Source organism: Hemicordylus capensis, chromosome 6 (genome assembly GCF_027244095.1).
Source record: "Hemicordylus capensis ecotype Gifberg chromosome 6, rHemCap1.1.pri, whole genome shotgun sequence".
NCBI classification, from domain to species: domain Eukaryota; kingdom Metazoa; phylum Chordata; class Lepidosauria; order Squamata; family Cordylidae; genus Hemicordylus; species Hemicordylus capensis.
This window is the reverse complement of record NC_069662.1, coordinates 78218843-78237187: the sequence shown is the minus strand read 5'-3', so window position 1 is coordinate 78237187 and position 18345 is coordinate 78218843. Positions and strand designations below refer to the sequence as shown.

The 18345-nt window shown below is 41.6% G+C and overlaps 1 protein-coding gene across 8 annotated transcripts in view; it reads right to left on the bottom strand.

Moving 5' to 3' along the window:
* Window positions 1-18345, bottom strand: part of TNS3 (tensin 3) — a 420724-nt gene that overhangs the window by 172924 nt on the left and 229455 nt on the right. For all 8 annotated transcript variants that reach the window (XM_053262003.1, XM_053262000.1, XM_053262001.1 and 5 more), the window contains 4 exons: window positions 8206-8258; window positions 6913-7084; window positions 4322-4372; window positions 647-769 (listed from right to left, as the gene is read on the bottom strand). In XM_053262003.1, the coding sequence (XP_053117978.1) occupies window positions 647-769; window positions 4322-4372; window positions 6913-7084; window positions 8206-8243 (384 nt within the window). In that variant the 5' untranslated portion in view covers window positions 8244-8258. The remainder of the gene's footprint in view (window positions 1-646; window positions 770-4321; window positions 4373-6912; window positions 7085-8205; window positions 8259-18345) is intronic.

Here is an 18345-nt window from a genome sequence, read left to right as displayed (position 1 = left end):
GGAATGATCTGCAATTCATCCCTGGTATCTTTGGTTAAAAGATCTTCATTGGCTTGGCAGGGAAATATTTCAATTATAGGCCTAGATGAAATGTTCAGTGGCTCCAATATTATCCCCTTCCATAATATATAGGCTGCTGGCAGGTTCACAACTCAGCTGAGGTTGCATGGAAGCACTGCTTTTATAATCCAATGCATCCATGATATATGGAAAGGCATGATGCACCTTCCTTGAGGGATCTGAGTAGACAAAAGGGGGATTTATGATGTATTTATTTAACACGCTTCTATACCGCCCAAAGCTCAAGTCTCTGGGCAGTTTACAAAAAGTAAATGTTCTTTCACTATACACTCAATGCAGCTGAGAACTTGTCGAAAATCCAAGGCCACCCCAAACTGTATATCTCGTTATCATGTCACAGCTACCAAACCTAAGGAAGATGAGGCTGTAGCTCAGTAGAAGTTCACATGTTCTGCATGCAGCAAGCCCCAGCTTCAATCCCTGGCACCTTGAGTTACGGCCGGGAAAGACCCCAGCTGAAATCTTCCTTTCAGTGGAGACAATGCTCTTGTGGAGAGGCCTAGGTGGTTGCTCAGCATAAGGCAGCTTCCTATGAGCATATACAACTACAGATAGACTCACTTACTCGGCAATGGATCACCGCCACACGCTGAGAGTCACTGTTCAGCCAGGATTCCATGGCCTTGCATATGGTGCACACCTTGTTAAGTGGTGGGGCATGAAGGTCAGGCCAGCCCACATCCATAATCTAGAAGAAAACAAAACCATGTTGAATATAGGTTTGTAAATGCAGTATTTTAAACAGCCCACAACTATTAACAGAGACTTGGATCCAAGGATCTGCATGCATCTGAAAGCTTTTCAAACCTCCTCTGCCTAGTGGCAACCCTCCATGTCCCCTCTGGAACAGCATTCTGTGCAGTGTAAGGAGCAGCTACTAGAAGGGAACACTGGCAAACTGGCCTCTTTGGATCCCAAAAATATACAGTAATTGCATTCCAGTAGTAAACATGTCCATGTCTTTCCCTAACATTAAACACCTGGGCTACAAAGAACAATGGCAAAATCTCTTTAATTTAAGAATTCCTTTGTTTTCTGTAAAAAAAAAAAAGCACTATTATTAAAAAATAGTCTAAATAAGATACATTGGAAAGTATATAAAATCTCTTCAAACATCCGATGCTTTATTCATGCTTTGCCCCACTGACATTTTCAACGGCAAAGGGAGGTGTCACCTGGGTGAGGTCCATGATGAAGGATATATGCTCACATTCTGTACAACTTCTAACTAGCTAGTCAAGTCCCCACAACTTTCCATCCCAAACAGATGAAATGTTCTAAGTGAAAACACATATGGGGCGGGGGAGGGACCCAGGGAAGTCTGCCAACAATTTAGAGGTGTGTTGATAGAGCTAACCACTGTTTAAATAAAATCTCAAAATTCTACAAGAAAGCTGTTAGATTATTACATATAAACATTTAAAATATATGGCATGGTAGATGATACCACAGATCCAGGCAGAGGGAAACCCCAAAGATATCCTGTTGAACTATCTGCCCTGTCTCCATCAGCTACCTCAGCTGCACGTGCCATGGCTAAGCATAAGACACAGGCTACTCCTACAAAGAGCACAAGTGTGTTGGAAGACTGGAGAGAAGTGGGCCACTGCTTTAAGCTTACCACGAATGGCCAGATCTTTGCAGCAGTGTTCTCAAGCAAGGGCTGGTGTGAGATTCCTTTTGTGTGTACAGAGCTTGGCATATGAGCAAGAAGTGTACATACATTTCTTTAGAGACACATTTTTTTTACACCTCCTTAATGCATAAACAAATCAAGTAAAAGATCTTCCAACTCAAGCAAACGTGTTTCAGTGTCCATACAGCATTACCAGTGCTCTATTTCAACCTTATTTAAAATCTGATTAAATTTGTATAGATTTAGAAGTTGGCAAAACTTCAGTTAATGTTAAAATTAGTCCTTGTTTTTAAAAGAAACAAATTATTGCTGCTGCACCTCTGTTTTTACTGATCAATCAGGAACTAAAAAGGATTTCAAGTTAACTAGAATATTCATGTTTTCAAGTCTGAAAGGTAAAAATAAGTGGGGGTTTGAAAGTGCCATGTAGACAGTTTCACTAATTTTAGTTTCTGTTAAATAATCTGTAAGTCAACACAAATCTTCTACAGATATCAAAGAATCAAAGTAGGCAGGCAATAGAGATCTAGAGGTCTATAAAATCATGCATGGTGTGGATAAAGTGGATAGAGAGAAAAATTTCTCCCTCTCACAGAATACTAGAACGAGGGGTCATCCCATTAAACTGATTGCCAACTCTAGTTGGAAGCTGTCAATATCTCGTCAATAAGTTTATATGGCTTTAGTCTGGACATTTTATTAGAAATGGGTTTTTCTTGTGCAAGACTGATACTAAAGCAGCGGATCTATGACATGGAAATGCAGACTGATCGATCTCTAATCTCTAAAGAAGTTTTTCTGGGATTACAAATGTATAATACTAAACCTGCAAATTACTTGGACAAGATTATGATTACTATGTACCGCAGGAGTTCAAACTGGCCAGATTTAATGTGCTACCTTCAGCTGAACTAGAAGGAAAATTTAGAGGGATACCAAAAGAGCAGAGACTATGCCCTTGCGGCTCTGGAGAACAGGCATCTATCTTTCATACTTTACTCCGCTGCCTCTTCTATAGGGATTTTTGATCTCGTTATATTTCCTCATTACTGGCTGACTTTCCAGGACATACAGATGTATTCTACGTCAACTATCTGCTCTAAGATCAGAAGGAGGAAGTAACAATTAAAGTTGCTAAGTTTTGTGAGGCAGCTAAGAATGCTAGACAACAGATGGTCAACCAGATTATGTAAACTGGAAACTGCTGATTAGGATGAGATAATATTGGATCTCTGTATATATTACTATTATATCATATGTGTATTATTATGTATGCTTTAAATTTTGGTCTATGACCGTAAATAAACATGACTGACTTGATTGCCAAGATATTTAGCACCAAGAAATGGAAGTACTTTTCCACACAAAGCATAATCAACTTGTGGAATTCTCTGCCACAAGATATGGTGACAAGCCAACAATCTGGATGGCTTTAAGAGGGCTTTGGATCACTTCATAGAGGAGAGGTCTATCAATGGCTACTAGTCGGAGGGCTATAGGCCGCCTTCAGCCTCAGAAGCAGGATGCCTCTGAATACCAGTTGCAGGAGAGTAACAGCAGGAGAGAGGGCATGCCCTGAACTCCTGCCTGTAGGCTTCCAGCGGCATCTGGTGGGCCACTGTGTGAAACAGAATGCTGGACTAGATGGGTCTTGGACTTGATCCAGTAGGGCTGTTATTCTTATGCAATAAAAATAAATTTTAAAAATGAAATGCCCATCCAACTGAATGAGCCATAAAAATTAGTTTTGGATTAACCTGTATGCTGAATTTGGGACTCTGGAGCAGATGAGAGAAAGCTGAATACATCCTTTAGAACGGATAACTAAACATCGCTAAAATACCAGTTTACAAATCTTAAGAACGTTGCCTGATTTTGACACCAAAAAGGAGCTATCTAGAGAAAATTAAGAAAGTTTACCCAACAGAGGTGGAGGAATGGACATTCCTTCCCCCACACCACACCGCACCCATGAAAGTTAACAGCTGCTGAGAGGGCTGTGTATCGTGTATGAAAGCCCAATTTGTACCACTTGTTCGCCTCCAAAAAGGAGAGGAAGGGAAATTGAGCAAATTAGGCCTTCATGCACATGGACCTGTGCATGGACATCATCACACTGTGGGAAGGAGAAGGAGGGCACCACTGATCCTCCAGCACCTGAAGGGGAACCACAGCCCCCAACTAAGCACATGACCCAGGCCACAGAGAGCTGAAGCTTGGTGGAGGTGCTTTGTCAGGGCATTACATAATTAAACAGCAGTTACAGAAAAAGCTGCTATACTATAGCATGCAATTTTACAGCTCCCTGAATTCCACCCTTTTTTATTTTAAGTGATGTCCTTTAACATCACTTTTAGAGCCAGCATGGTGTAGTGGTTAGAGTGCTGGACTAGGACCGGGGAGACCCGAGTTCAAATCCCCATTCAGCCATGATACTAGCTGGGTGACTCTGGGCCAGTCACTTCTCTCTCAGCCTAACCTACTTCACAGGGTTGTTGTGAAAGAGAAACTTAAGTATGCAGTACACCGCTCTGAGTTCCTTGGAGGAAGAGCGAGATATAAATGTTTTTTAAAAACCACACACACAGGGAGCAGCACCAGTACCTTTGGGTTAAGCTTTGCAAGATCATATCTTTTCTCAGACAGGTTCAAAACCTGTTTCAGAAGAAAAAGAAGAGAAACAAACAGCATTTAATGGATTGCAATTTGTATTTTAATCACAGCATTCAACACACTTCATAATGAAACTATACAAATGTGGCAGGATATTGAACAAGGCTTTAGGGACACAAATAATAAATGAAGTATGATAAGCTTGACATTTGTGCTATTGCAAAGTAATTACCTCCTGTGGTTTCGACAAAGTGCAAAGGAATTATGCTGTGGTGATGTGAAATTCACCATTACAAAAGAAATCTGGGCACAATCTAGTCAAGTAAAAGCACTTTGAGATTGATTTATTTCAATGAGGTAAACACATGCGTCTTCCTTTGAAATCAGTGGGACTATCAAATGCTTGCCTTTGACTAGACTTACCCAAATGTACCCACTGAGTTCTCTTTCCTTCCTTTCCCCGCCATGTTTGCTTCAGTCTATGGTTTGTAATTTTTAAAGCAAATCCAAAAAGGTGGAGGCTCCTTTTTCTTTGTTGCCCAAGGCATCACAAATAGAGCTTCATTTATAAAACATTGCAATTATTATTTAATATATTTACACACCACTTTTCAACAATAAGTGTTCAAAGCAGTCTACACAGAAGAAGAAGAAACCCAAGAAGATGGCTCCTTGTCTCCAAAAGGGCTCAGAATCTAAAAAGAAACACCAGTAACAGCCACTTCTGAGTTGCTGTGCTGGGGCTGAATAGCAACAGCTGCTTTCCCCTTGCTAAATATCAGTAACAAAGTTGTGGCGGGTGTGTGTGTGTGTGTGTACACACCTGTTTTTTGAACTTGTTAGACTAAGCTGATGAAGTCTACAGGGGTGAAGAAATGTTGGCTCAGTTTATCAGCCAGACAAAATATTTTACTCGTCAAGCTATGTTGGTACATCACTCATCAGGACTTGTTTCACTCTTCAGCCATCATTTTTCACTCTTCACAGACTGGTAGACTAGTGAATTTCTGCAGCCCTGGAAGTCTAAGTACCTCCTCCTACACTCTGTCTTGAAACTGTAGAACTATTGACGTTTGGGGTCATACAACATGCCTGGCTCCATCTGCTCCCTTTTTGTTTTGCTTACCATTCAGCCTGAAGAAGGGTTCTGAAGAACTTGACTGCTGGCTGTTCTGGAGGCCCTAACAAAAGTCATACTAGACTGTGGCTTTGGGATTTTTGCTGATGGATCAGCACAGCTGTCTACAAGTGTCATGTGTGCTCTGGTCCTCTTCTTCAGTTTTACTGCACTCTTTGTTGGAAGTATCCACCCCTTGCCAAAGGAAGTGCTGCCTTCCCCAGCAAACATGCCACAGGCTTAGCCATGGGAAAGGGGAGCATTTGGGGTGATGAGTCAAGAAGAACCAGGCAAGGACTGGGAGAGCCAAGTTGTGTAGCATCAACAGATATGTTAAAGAGCTGGTCAGCAATTTGAGCAGCCAACAATACACAGTCAGAGCCAGAAAACTCATGAGGGGCAAGAATTTCCTAGCAAGACAGGAGTCTCTTGCAAGAGCTTAGAGTGCTCTCATGAGACTGCCAGCACGGTGAGGGGCTAAGAGACAGGATGGAGGCAGAGGAGGAGAGCAGCAACTTCAGGAAGAGGAGACACCACCAATGGCAAGGAGGACAAGGGTGGTATGAAGCCCCTCACCTCCACACTTAAGACCAGTGGGGCAAAAAGGAGTGTAACTGTCAGAAGAAGCAAGGCTGAGGCCGGGTCAGTACCCAACCCTACCCCTCAGACATAGGTCCCTATAGAAGGGACCATGGCAGGCTCTGCTTCCTCAATTAAAATAGTGCATTGTTTAATCAAATGGTAATTACAAGAGCAAATAATATAACACACATGAATTATAAAACAACTATAATAAGGAATTAAATTTACTTAATGAACAAGACCCATAACTAACCTATGGATCGTAAGTCTCAGTGAGTTCAGTGAAGCTGACTAACAAATAAGTGTTTTTAGGATCTTGGACAGTGAGCAACACTCTATTTAGATGTATACCACTCTCAGTTATACCACTGATGACATCCATGAGTCATCTTGGCATTGCCTTATACCCTAATATACCTGTTGATCAAGAGAGGGATGAGAATGGAAACTTGCAGACCCCCAGAGAAAGTGTGCCACTGATTTTTTCTTATGAACATTAACTCCCTGCTGTCTTATGAACATTAACTCCCTGCTGGGAACAAGTGGAGCTATTCAAGGGCAGTCCCTCAAGTGCCTGGTGACATCACCAGTATCTCATAATCAATGGTATTAACAGGTCACAAAAGATCTGATGGGATCAATAGCATGCATCCAGACAAAGGGAGAGAAATAGAAGATGCATATGTGAGTACCCAAGACTTCCTAATAAGTACACCTATATGACACACAAGGATTTGCTTTATTCACAGTTTGCATTGTAGGTGAACACCTAATAATGTAAATGTTTGGAGAGGCCCATGGTTTAATGAGATCACACCCACTAGAATGAATATTTATATAAGCAGATGTCAAGTACAGCCACAAAAAGTGCACCTGCCCTTACCAGGTAGTTGTCCCCGTGTTTGGATTTAAGCATCCGAGTTACATTCTGAAGGTTGTGAAGGTACGTTTCCTCTGAGCAGCTGGCTGGGAAGGATACAGCAATGATTCGCTCAGTGATGTAAGTTAGGTCAAGTTCATAACCTTCCTCCATAATGTGATCAAAGTCTGCACTTCTGTGGAGGAAAGGACATGACAGTTTGGGAGGAAGGGAATTGGAAGGGGGGGAACAGAAAGTTAATGAGCAGAAATTGCCAAGTTAGACTAAAAACAAGGGGATCAGCCAATGTTTACTGTTCCAGATACTTGAATTCAAATTCAAATTCATACATTAAAGTAAGTTCATTCAGTCCATTAACCAACTTGGCAACCATCCAACAGACAGTTCATCACACAAAAAATCAAAGCAACAAGTGTGTGCAGAATTAAGAAAATATAGCATTGTCATCGCATAATCTTATACCTAATCTTGAAAGTAGAAGTCAAGCTGCATAAACAACAGAATTTTTTTAATTAATATTTTTAAACTTGCCCTTCTTCCAGTGAGCTCAGAGTGGCAGCCATGCCTTCTTCTCCCCCATCTATTTCAAGAAAAACACTGTCCTAGAGCCATTTCTTCATACCAGACCACTGTATTGAAAGTAGACTGTGCATGTCCATTTCAGTACTGATTATTGGCCTCAAGTGCTCTTTTAGAAGGAAGACGGGTCCAAGCACATGAATTAACCACCACCTTAGCCTGCTTTTCACAAAAACCAGCAGGGGCAATGCAACTGCCTTACGGTAAATGCAACTGAAGCCTGCTTCCCATAGCAAGTTGTCTGCATAAAAATTTGGATTTTCACTCCACCAGCATGAACTGTGCTCCCCAAACACCTTGCCACATTAGACTCTAATAATGCGAGCAGTTTTTATGTGGCTGCACAATGTGTCTAACATGCCTCTGTTTTTGTGTGTGAAGTAAGTCTCAAGCTATCAAGTTTTCAAAGTTGCTATTTTTTCCTTCGTCTTTCATCAAAGATCTGCAATATACTACATTAAACACAGAAATTAACTGCTGGATAGACACCTAGTGCCAGTTTTCCCAGAAAGGGGGATTACTTCCTACAATATACGACAGAATATTTGGAGTGAAAGGTCGCATTTATGGCTGTAGCATTCTAAAATTAATGCACCCTGCTTTCTGTGGATACTCACTACAATTCTTCTAACAAGCACATCCTTCAACAGGCACTAGATAATTTGTCTTGAAAGTTCCATGCAATAATGAAGGAGCAACTTTTCAAGAAGTACTTACTCAGACAGCTTATCACAACAGAAAGATGAGCTTTTCATAAAACTGCTGGAAGTCTAAAAACAAAACAAAGTGATTAGTTTTCCTGCCAAGAAAATCAATGTGGCTTTATTTATATGTATTCCAAGGCAATTTCAAAATACCTGGGACTGCATTTTGAAATAAACAGAGGCTGAAACCACAGAGCTGAACAAATGAATATAGTACTTTCATTAAAAAATGTTAGCACATTGATATTTTATCTTTATCTGTCAGCTGAACTGTGGGTTTTTGTTACTCTAGGAATCTAATTTTCTAACTTCAGTGGGATTATATGTGCGTGTATGGGCCATTTCAACCCTTGACATAATCTAATCTGAATGTTGCATGCAGTCACGTGTAGATCATCAAAGATTATGATTATAAATATGCATGTTTTGCTGTGCATCACACAGTGAAATACCTGCACATACACAATTGTTAGCCAATACCATCTGCTCGTGGATGACACACAAGCTTCAACATAGAAGTAATTTCTGTGGCATATTTTTAATACATTTAAAGTAGACTTATTGGTTTGGGGTACGGCAGCCCATAAGTCTATCTGCCCAGTTCTCCTGCACTGCACAATACTGGACCAGAGGGCCCAAAAATCTGATTGGATACAAGAAATAACTAGACTAGATAAGATATCTGTTCTTAACCAAGTACATATTAAGTCACATCAAGCTGACCAGTCTTGTATTCTTTCAGCTAATGAGAATCTGTAGCCAGTATCTATTGTTTAGCAGCTGAAATTCCTTAAAAACATAAATGATGTTTTGTGCCATTTTTAAAAATCACTAGCAAAGTGGTTATTACTGAGGGTTTCCTGATGAAGAGCTTTTCCACACAGGATTCCATGGGCTTCCACAATAAACTGCACAGGGAATCATAGGTGGCTATCTACAGCAATTCCTATGCTAGCTCATTCTACTGTTTTCTGGCCGGGGTGGAGCACTGGGAAACACTGAGAGTTGGGGTCCCTTCCCACTGAAGGTTTATTTTTTAAAATTTGCATTTTGTTGTGTACTTTGATTTAGAGAATGCCCAGGTTATCAAACTTCTACAGCCTTTCTTCCCTGCCATTTCTGCCAAGACTCCCCTCCTGTGGAGCTTGGAATGGCAAAAAACATGTTTGAATGCAGTGTTTCCTTTTTCTCTTAATAGGTCATTTGAAAAAATGATTTTAGGCTTTTATGGATCACTTCTTCAAACAGAACTGAGTTGTTTCCCTTTCCTTCTGCCTGATTGTCCAAAATGACTGGGATACAATCCTGTGCACACTTTCCTAGGAGTAAAGTCCATTGAAATTACTTTCAACTGAGCATGTATCTATTCTTCTGCTGTAATCGCAATTTCCTCCTAGTTGTTTTTTTAAATAATGTTCTAGTTGCTGCTCTTGCACTCTTTTGATAGTTTGGTGTGTGTATGTGTGTAATAATTGATATAGCATAAATGCTGCTTACATATTTTAGACCAGGGGTCTGCTGCGACCTTTCAAAGAAGACGGCCTTTCTTGTTTTTGTCTTTCACTAAAATATTTTGAAAGCTGCATCACACGCATTTAATGTAAACACATGCATACATGGCTAACTGATATTAATTGTAACTGATACACAAGAAAAAATATGTAGGGGAATCAAATGCAGCTTACAATAAGCCCTTCCTATTCTGTTTGTTACTCATTACTAAAACCATTTATTAACTACATGGTTTGAATTTCAATGGGAGGCGTGAGCAATGCAAGATATCCCCCTTAGGGGATGGGACAGCTCTGGGAAGATTTCCTGCATGCAGAGGGTTCCAAGTTCCCTCCCTGACATCTCCATATAGGGCTGAAAGTGTCTCCTGCCTGTAACCTCGGGGAAGCCGCTGCCAGTCTGTGTAGACAATACTGAGATAGATGGACTAATGGTCTGACTTGGTATATGGCAGCTTCCTATGTTCCTATGGATAAGTCAAGATGGTTTTTAAATTTACCATGAGTCAAACGAACAAAGAACCACAAGACTGTACTAAAAGCCACATGTGGCTCGGGATCTACAGAGTGCTGACCCCTTTTACAGACCATAATATGAAATAATGCTTATAGCTGGTTTGCTTCTTGCCCAAACGAAAGAACTAGGCACATGTGAGGTCTTGTGAGGCCATTATACCAGCCAGATTTCAGGCAAAGAGGTTTGAGGGGTTTTGAACACACACAGTCTGAAGTTTTGAAGTTTGATTTTTGCCCAAGTTGCTGCAGTCTCTGAGAAGTGAGAGGAAACCATGTTTCCAATGCCCCTTGTGATGATTCTCTAGTTAGAGAGACTGATCCTGGTTGCAACACTGAATCAGGAGGAGAGGAGGAACAATTATTGCAATATTGCAGAACCCCTGCAATATTAGAGGACTTACTGGATTTCATTTATTACTCATTTATTCAATTTCTATACCACTCTTCCAAAAATGGCTCAGGGCGGTTTACACAGAAACAACAAATAAAAAAGATGGATCCCTGTCCCCAAAGCGCTCACAATCTAAACAGAAACATAAGATAGACACCAGCAACGGTCACTGGAGGTACTGTGCTGGGGGTGGATAGGGCCAGTTACTCTCCCCCTACTAAATAAAGAGAATCACCATGTTAAAAGGTGCCTCTTTGCCAAGTTAGCAAGGATGAACTTTTCTTGAAATTTCCTAGTAGTGTAATCTACGCAAAATGACTTTGCCCGTGTGTGTCTCTGTGTGTGACAAATCTGAAGGAACTCAGCAGGCAGAATTCCACAGGAAGGAATCCCATAGAATGGGTGCCACAATCAAGAAGTCCCTGATTCTTTTAGTCATCATGCTGACTTCCAACAATATAGGGACATGGACTAGGGCTTCTTCCGAGCCAGTTCAGATGTCAGCCCAACAACATCAAAGCTGCTGTCATGTGACTTCTCCCCAGCTTGCCTAGATAGATAACAACCCTTGAGGTCACATAGGATGAGCTAACCATGTGGCTACTTTTCACACCAGTGGTGACCTTCCTAGGTGTTGGGGAAACACTGGTGTGGGGGAAAGTAGCTATGCTCATGGTCCCTCACAAATAATCTCAAGTTCATGTGTTAACAGAGCTGTGCAGCAGCCTCGAGCCAAGAACAAATTGATTGGTCTTGGGAGCCCCCATGTGTGTTCAAGGTGGAGAATAGAAATAGGAAAGGTGCTGTTTCTGGTAACAGGATGGGGAGGGGGAAACAGGGCTCTTACTGGGCCTTTTGCTGATCCCTCCACACAGGGGCATAATCCATGGTAATGAATTGTGCCCTATATTTTATTGAAAATCACCTTGAAGACTGTGTTGGATCAAAATGTGATATATACCAACATTTTAAATAGAAAACAAAACAAAAGTGTCATTTTAGCTCTGGGCCATAACAATCAATCATGCTACTCTGTAATCACAGATATAATAAATGTGATTACATGCAAGTCTCAGCATAGAAACCCATAACATTCGCCTTAAAAAAAATTTTTTTTATGCATTGTTCAAAACTTATTCAGAAGAGGATGACAAATTATGCATAAAGCCAGAAAAAACTCATCTCAATAATCAAGTGTTAGATAATAAGGAATACTAAACCTACCTGTAAAATAGATAACACATAAGAAATCTTAGAGTACTTCATATTATTTATTTCTAGAATGGCTTACATTGCTTTAACAGTACCAGATAGGTTACCGTTGGTGGTGCCAGTAACAGGGGGAGTTACTATTAATTAATAAAAAGTTTTGTACTAAGGAGGTGATGAGTTCGTTTACTTGGCTTGTGAAGGCAAGTTAAAAGAGTTCTGCTGCATACAGGTAAGCTATTTAGCAAGTTGTGGTGCCTGAGCTATAAGATGGCCTTCCATCTGATATACTCTCACCAAAATAAGACTCTTTAAATGTCCCACCCCACAAACAATCTTCAAAGGTTCGCAAGGGAGGAAGCAATGGTTCTGTTGAAGCCACGAGAGGGAAGCAGCTACTCTCTGATTTGCCAGTGCCTCTGCATCACTTCAAAAACATTTAACAGCTGTGAAAGCTTATCCAGTGCTAGCCTGAAGGAAATATTAAACGTTAAAGAATATATATTTTTAATGCACGCTATTTCAGCTCCTTTTGTAGTCCCTCCCATCTCTTTCTCACATGCTAAAATATTCCCTGATAAAGTCACTCACATCTGTGCCAATTTGGATTCCAGGATTTGGGCAGTTCTAGGAGACATGCCTCAGCAACCATCTGATCCAATTTTGATGGATTCTTTTCAGTTAGTGCAGCCTGAGGAAATGGACAAGTTCCTAGGCAGTGTGCAGGCAACATTATGAGCACTGGACCCTTGCCCTTCATGGCTAGTAAAATCTACCAGAGAAGGAACAGGTAGGTGGTTGGAGCCAATTATTAATGCTTCATGAAGGGAGGGCAAGATGCCATTGAGCCTCAAGCAGGTGGTGGTAAAACCACTATTTTAAAAGCCCTCCCTTGATTCCACCAACCTTGATAACTATCAGCCTGTTTAAAATCCACCCTTTTTAAGCAAGGTGATAGAATGTGTGGTGTCTGTGCAGCTGCAAAAGGTCTTGGATGATATGAATTATCTAGGCTTCTGTCTGATTTTCGCCCTCGGTTTGGGACTGAAACTGCTTTAGTCACCCTGGTGGATGACCTACGCCAGGAATTAGACAGGGTGAGTATGTCCCTGTTGGTTCTTCTGGACCTCTCAGCTGGATTAAGTACCATCAACCATCGTATCCTTCTGGACTGCATCTTGGGTATAGCGATTGGGTGTGGTGCATTGGAGTGCTTCCAGTCCTTTCTTGGGAGGAGGTTCCAGAAGGTGGTGTTGGGGGACTTATTATTATTATTTATTTGATTTGTATACCGCCCTTCCAAAATGGCTCAGGGTGGTTTACAATTAAAACAAACCACTAAAACAGTAAAGAGCTAAAACGAATTAAAAAACAATATTATTATTATTATTTATCTACACAGTCAGACAGGTGTTATTGACTGGTTTGTTTTATCCAGACATCGAGTCCTTCCCAAGGACCTGGGATGGCTGAATTTTATTGTCAATGTTGTTGCTGTTGTTATAGATATCGTCGCAGAATATAGGCTGTTCCCAGTAAAGCTGCTTTTTGTAATTGGCTGGTGGTGATTTCTGTGGCCCCTGTGGTGTTGAGGTGCTCTTCAAGGTCTTTTAGAACTGCACCCAGGGTGCCAATTACCACTGGGATTATTTTGGTCTTTTTCTGCCACAGCCTTTCAATATCAATTTGTAAATCTTTGTATTTTGTGATATTTTCTATTTCGTTTTCTTCTATTCTGCTATTCCCTGGTATTGCTATGTCGATTATTTTGACTTGTTTTTCTTTCTTCTCAACTACAGTGATAACTGGTGTATTGTGTGGCAGATGTTTGTCTGTTTGTAGTCGGAAGTCCCATAATATTTTTACATCTTCATTTTTTTCAACTTTTTCAATTTTATGGTCCCACCAATTCATGGCTACAGGTAGCTTGTATTTTTTGCAGATGTTCCAGTGTATCATCCCTGCTACCTTGTCATGCCTTTGTTTGTAGTCAGTCTGTGCGATCTTCTTAAAACAGCTGATCAGGTGGTCCACTGTTTCATCTGCTTCTTTACAAAGGCGGCACTTGCTGTTTGTTGTGGATTTTTTGACTTTTGCTCTTATTGCATTTGTTCTTAGTGCCTGTTCTTGTGCAGCCAGTAATAAACCCTCTGTTTCTTTCTTCAAGTTGCCATTCTTAAGCCATTGCCAGGTCTTGGTCATGTCTGATTCGGTTCTTGACTTGTTCTTTCTTGTAGGCCTGTTTTGTTTCATTGGTGTTGAATAGTTTTGCGTTCTTGACCATTTGAAGTGCATCTTCTTCACTGTCCTTGACATATTCTTCAAGGCCTCTTTTCTCCTCCTCTACTGTTTGATGGACTTGCAGCATTCCTCTTCCACCTGAGCTGCGAGGGAGGTAGAGCCTATCTACATCACTGCGGGGTTGCAGAGCATGATTGATGGTCATGATTTTCCTGGTCTTATGATCTAGCATCTCTAGCTCTGCCTGGGTCCAGTCTATTATTCCTGCAGTGTATCTAATAAGAGGTATAGCCCAGGTGTTTATGGCTTGTATGATGTTCCCGCCATTGAGTTTGGACTTGAGGATTTTTCTGACTCTCCTGATGTATTCACTTCCAATTTTTCTTTTAACTTCAGTGTGTGCAATGTTATCAGCCTGGAGAATGCCCAAGTATTTGTAAGGTTCTTTCTCTTCCAGGTTCTTGATGTTGCTTCCATTGGGCAGTTCTATTCCTTCTTTTTTTGTTATTTTCCCTCTGTGCAGCATGGCTTCTGGCTTAAACACCTAACAAGCCTTCATAAACAACTATCAAAACAGTTCAATCACATTATGAAAGGCGGTGATATTGAACAATGGCTAACAACTGGGAAAACTCATCTCATGAAAGACCCAGCAAAAGGTGCAGTTCCAAGTAATTATAGACCAATAACCTGCCTGCCAACCATGTTCAAATTATTAACTGGAATAACAGCAGATGAAGTGATGCAACACTTATTAACTAACAAACAGCTTCCAGTTGAACAGAAAGGAAATTGCACGAACACCAGAGGCACAAAAGACCAGCTGCTGATTGACAAAATGATTTTAGAAAACTGCAAGAGAAGAAAAACCAATCTAAGTGTTGCATGGATTGACTACAAGAAAGCCTTCGATTCATTGCCTCACTCATGGATACTAAAATGTTTAGAAACAACTGATGTCAGCAAAAACATTCAGATATTTATTTAAAAAGCAATGAGCATGTGGAGTACACAGTTAACAATCAAGGGCGAGGCACTTGGACAGGTTAGCATTAGAAGAGCCATTTTCCAAGGGGACTCACTATCCCCTCTATTGTTTGTAATCGCCATGACCCCACTTTCACAAATACTAAACAAAACAGGCCTCGGATACCAAACATCTAAAACATCCAGTAAAATCAACCATCTGCTGTACATGGACGATCTGAAGTTGTATGGAAAGTCCCAGTCAGAAATCGAATCACTGCTAAACACTGTCCGTATATTCAGTAGCGATATAGCAATGGAGTTTGGACTAGACAAGTGTGCTGCTGCATCATCATCATCATCATCATCATTATTATTATTATTATTATTATTATTATTATTATTATTTTACATTTATATCCTGCTCTTCCTCCAAAGAGCCCAGAGCGGTGTACTAAATACTTGAGTTTCTCTTTCACAACAACCTTGTGAAGTAGGTTAATTGTTATAACAATTAACAATTTTAAAACATTTTAAAACAACAATTAAAATAATTACAGTGATTAAAAACCCCAAAATCGGGTTTTAAAATTTAAAAATAAACCAGATATTAAAACCCCCAAAATTTAGGGAACGCATTCCACAATCTTGGGGCAGCGACCAAGAAGGCCCGTCTCTGTGTAGCCACCAAATGGGTTGGCAGTAACTGGAGACAGACCACCTCAGATGACCTCAATGGGCAGTGGGGCTCATAATGAAGAAGATGTTCTCTTAAATACCCAGGGCCTAAGCCATTTAGGGCTTTGTAAGTTATAACTAGCACTTTGTATTTTGCCCGGAAACCTATTGGCAGCCAGTGTAACTCCATCAGTAAAGGAGTAACATGGTCTCTCCGAGATGACCCAGAGACCAACCTGGCTGCTGCGTTCTGTACCAACTGAAGTTTCCGGACTACGTACAAAGACAGCCCCACGTAGAGCGCATTACAAAAGTCAAGTCTGGAGGTCACCAACAGATGTACCACAATTTTGAGGTCATTGATCTCAAGAAATGGGCGCAGCTGGCGTATCAGCCAAAGCTGATAGAAAGCACCCCTGGCCACCGCCTCAACCTGAGAAACCAGGGAGAGGTGTGAATCCAGAAGTACTCCCAGACTGCAAACCTGTTCCTTTTGGGGAAGTGTGACCCCCATCTAGTCAAGCATTTCCCTGAAATCCACAAAGGATTGTGAGGCGCTCCAAAAAGATCTATCCAAACTGGGTGACTGGGCAACAAAATGGCAAATGCGGTTCAATAGAAGCAAGTGTAAAGTGATGCACATTGGAGCAAAAAAAACACCAACTTCACATATACTCTGATGGGATCTGAGTTGTTGGTGACTGACCAGGAGAGAGACCCTGGGGTCATGGTGGACAGCTCATTGAAAATGTTGTCTCAATGCGCGGCAGCTGTGAAAAAGGCTAATTCCAAGCTAGGAATCATTAGGAAGGGGACTGAAAATAAAAATGCTAATGTTATAATGCCCTTATACAAATCTATGGTGCGGCCACATCTGGAGTACTGCATACAGCTTTGGTCACTGTATCTTAAGAAGGATGTTGCAGAACAGGAAAAGGTGCAGAAGAGGGCAACCAAAATGATCAGGGGCCTGGAGCACCTTCCTTATGAGGCAAGCCTACAGCATATGGGGCACTTTACCTTGGAAAAGAGGTGACTAAGGGGAGACATGATCGAAGTGTATAAAATTATGCATGGAGTGGAGAGGGTGGACAGAGAGAATTTTTTCTCCCTCTCTCACAACACTAGAACCAGGGGTCACCCCATGAAATGGAAGGTCGGAAAATTTAGGACCAACAAGAGGAAGTACTTTTTCACACAGCACATAATTAATCTATTGAATTCCTTGCCATGGGATGTGGTGATGGCCACCAGCTTTGATGGGGGGCTTTGACAAATACATGGAGGAGAGATCTATCAATGGCTACTATTCTGGTGGCTGTGGGTCATCTCCAGCCTCAGAAGCATGATGCCTCTCAATACCAGTTGCAGGGAAGCAACAGCATGAGAGAGGGCATGCACATACCTCTTGCCTGTGGGCTCCTCAGAGGCATCTGGTGGGCCACTGTGTGAAACAGGATGTTGGACTAGATGGGCCTTGTGCCTGATCCAGCAGGGCTGTTCTTATGTTCTTAACACTCAGCTCTGCCTTTCTGGGACCATCAGAACCTAGGGAAGCAGTGGATATACTGAACCAGGGGCTGGAGATGGTAATGGGCTGGCTGTGGGCAAGCAAACTGAGGTTAAATCAAAACAAGATGGAAGTGCTGCTGGTCAGCAGAAAAGCCAATCGGGACAGAGTGATTCAACCAGTTCTGGATGGAGTTATACTCCTCTTGAAAGAGCAAGTGTGGAGCTTGGGGGTGGTGTTGTCCCTGGCTCTGCTTTTGGATGCTCAGGTGGAGATGGTGGCCAGGGGTGCCTTTGCACAGCTTTCTCAAGAAGGCATATCTGGCCACAGTTACCTATGCCTTAGTCATGTTATGGCTGGATTACTGCAGTGTGCATTACGTGGGGCTGCCCCTGAAGAATATTCGGAAACGTCAGTTGGTGCAGAATGCAACTGCCAGGTTTTTCTCTGGAACTGCTCACTTTGAAAATATTATACCTATTTGGGAAGAGCTGCACTGGCTGCCAATGTGTTTCTGGATCCAATTCAAGGTTTTGGTTATTACCTTTAAAGCCCTTAACAGTTTGATCCCTGGATACCTGAAGAAGCGCCAGCTCCCAAGAGCTTCTGCCTGCCCAACAAGGTCTTCAGAAGGACCTTTGCTCTGTGTGCCGATGTTGAGAGAGGCTAAATTGTTTCGCACGCAGGACTGGGCCTTCTCTGTTGTTGCCCCCAGGTTCTGGAATGCTCTGCCAGTGCATGTCCACTCTTTGACATCTGTGGCTGCTTTAAAAACAACAACTAAAGACCTTTTTATTTGTTTAGGCTTTTACTCCTTAGGGGGCTGCCAGATTTCTCAGCTCTCCTGCTTATGTTTGTCTTTTTTATGGTTGGTTGTGGGGGGAGGGCGTTTACTGCTTAACTGATTTTAAGGTTTTATTGTATTTTAACTTTTGTGAATCGTCTTGGAACGCCTAATGAAAGGTTGTATAAAATTTGATGAATCAATAAAGCAAGCACATTGCTCAGGCTTGGAATAACTCTGCTGTCACCTGCTTGCTGTGCCAGTGACTCTCTTCACCACCTGCAGTTTGTGAGCTTAATGATCTTGGGATGGGGGTGGGGTGAGAGCTTTCCATTTCACATTGTTTT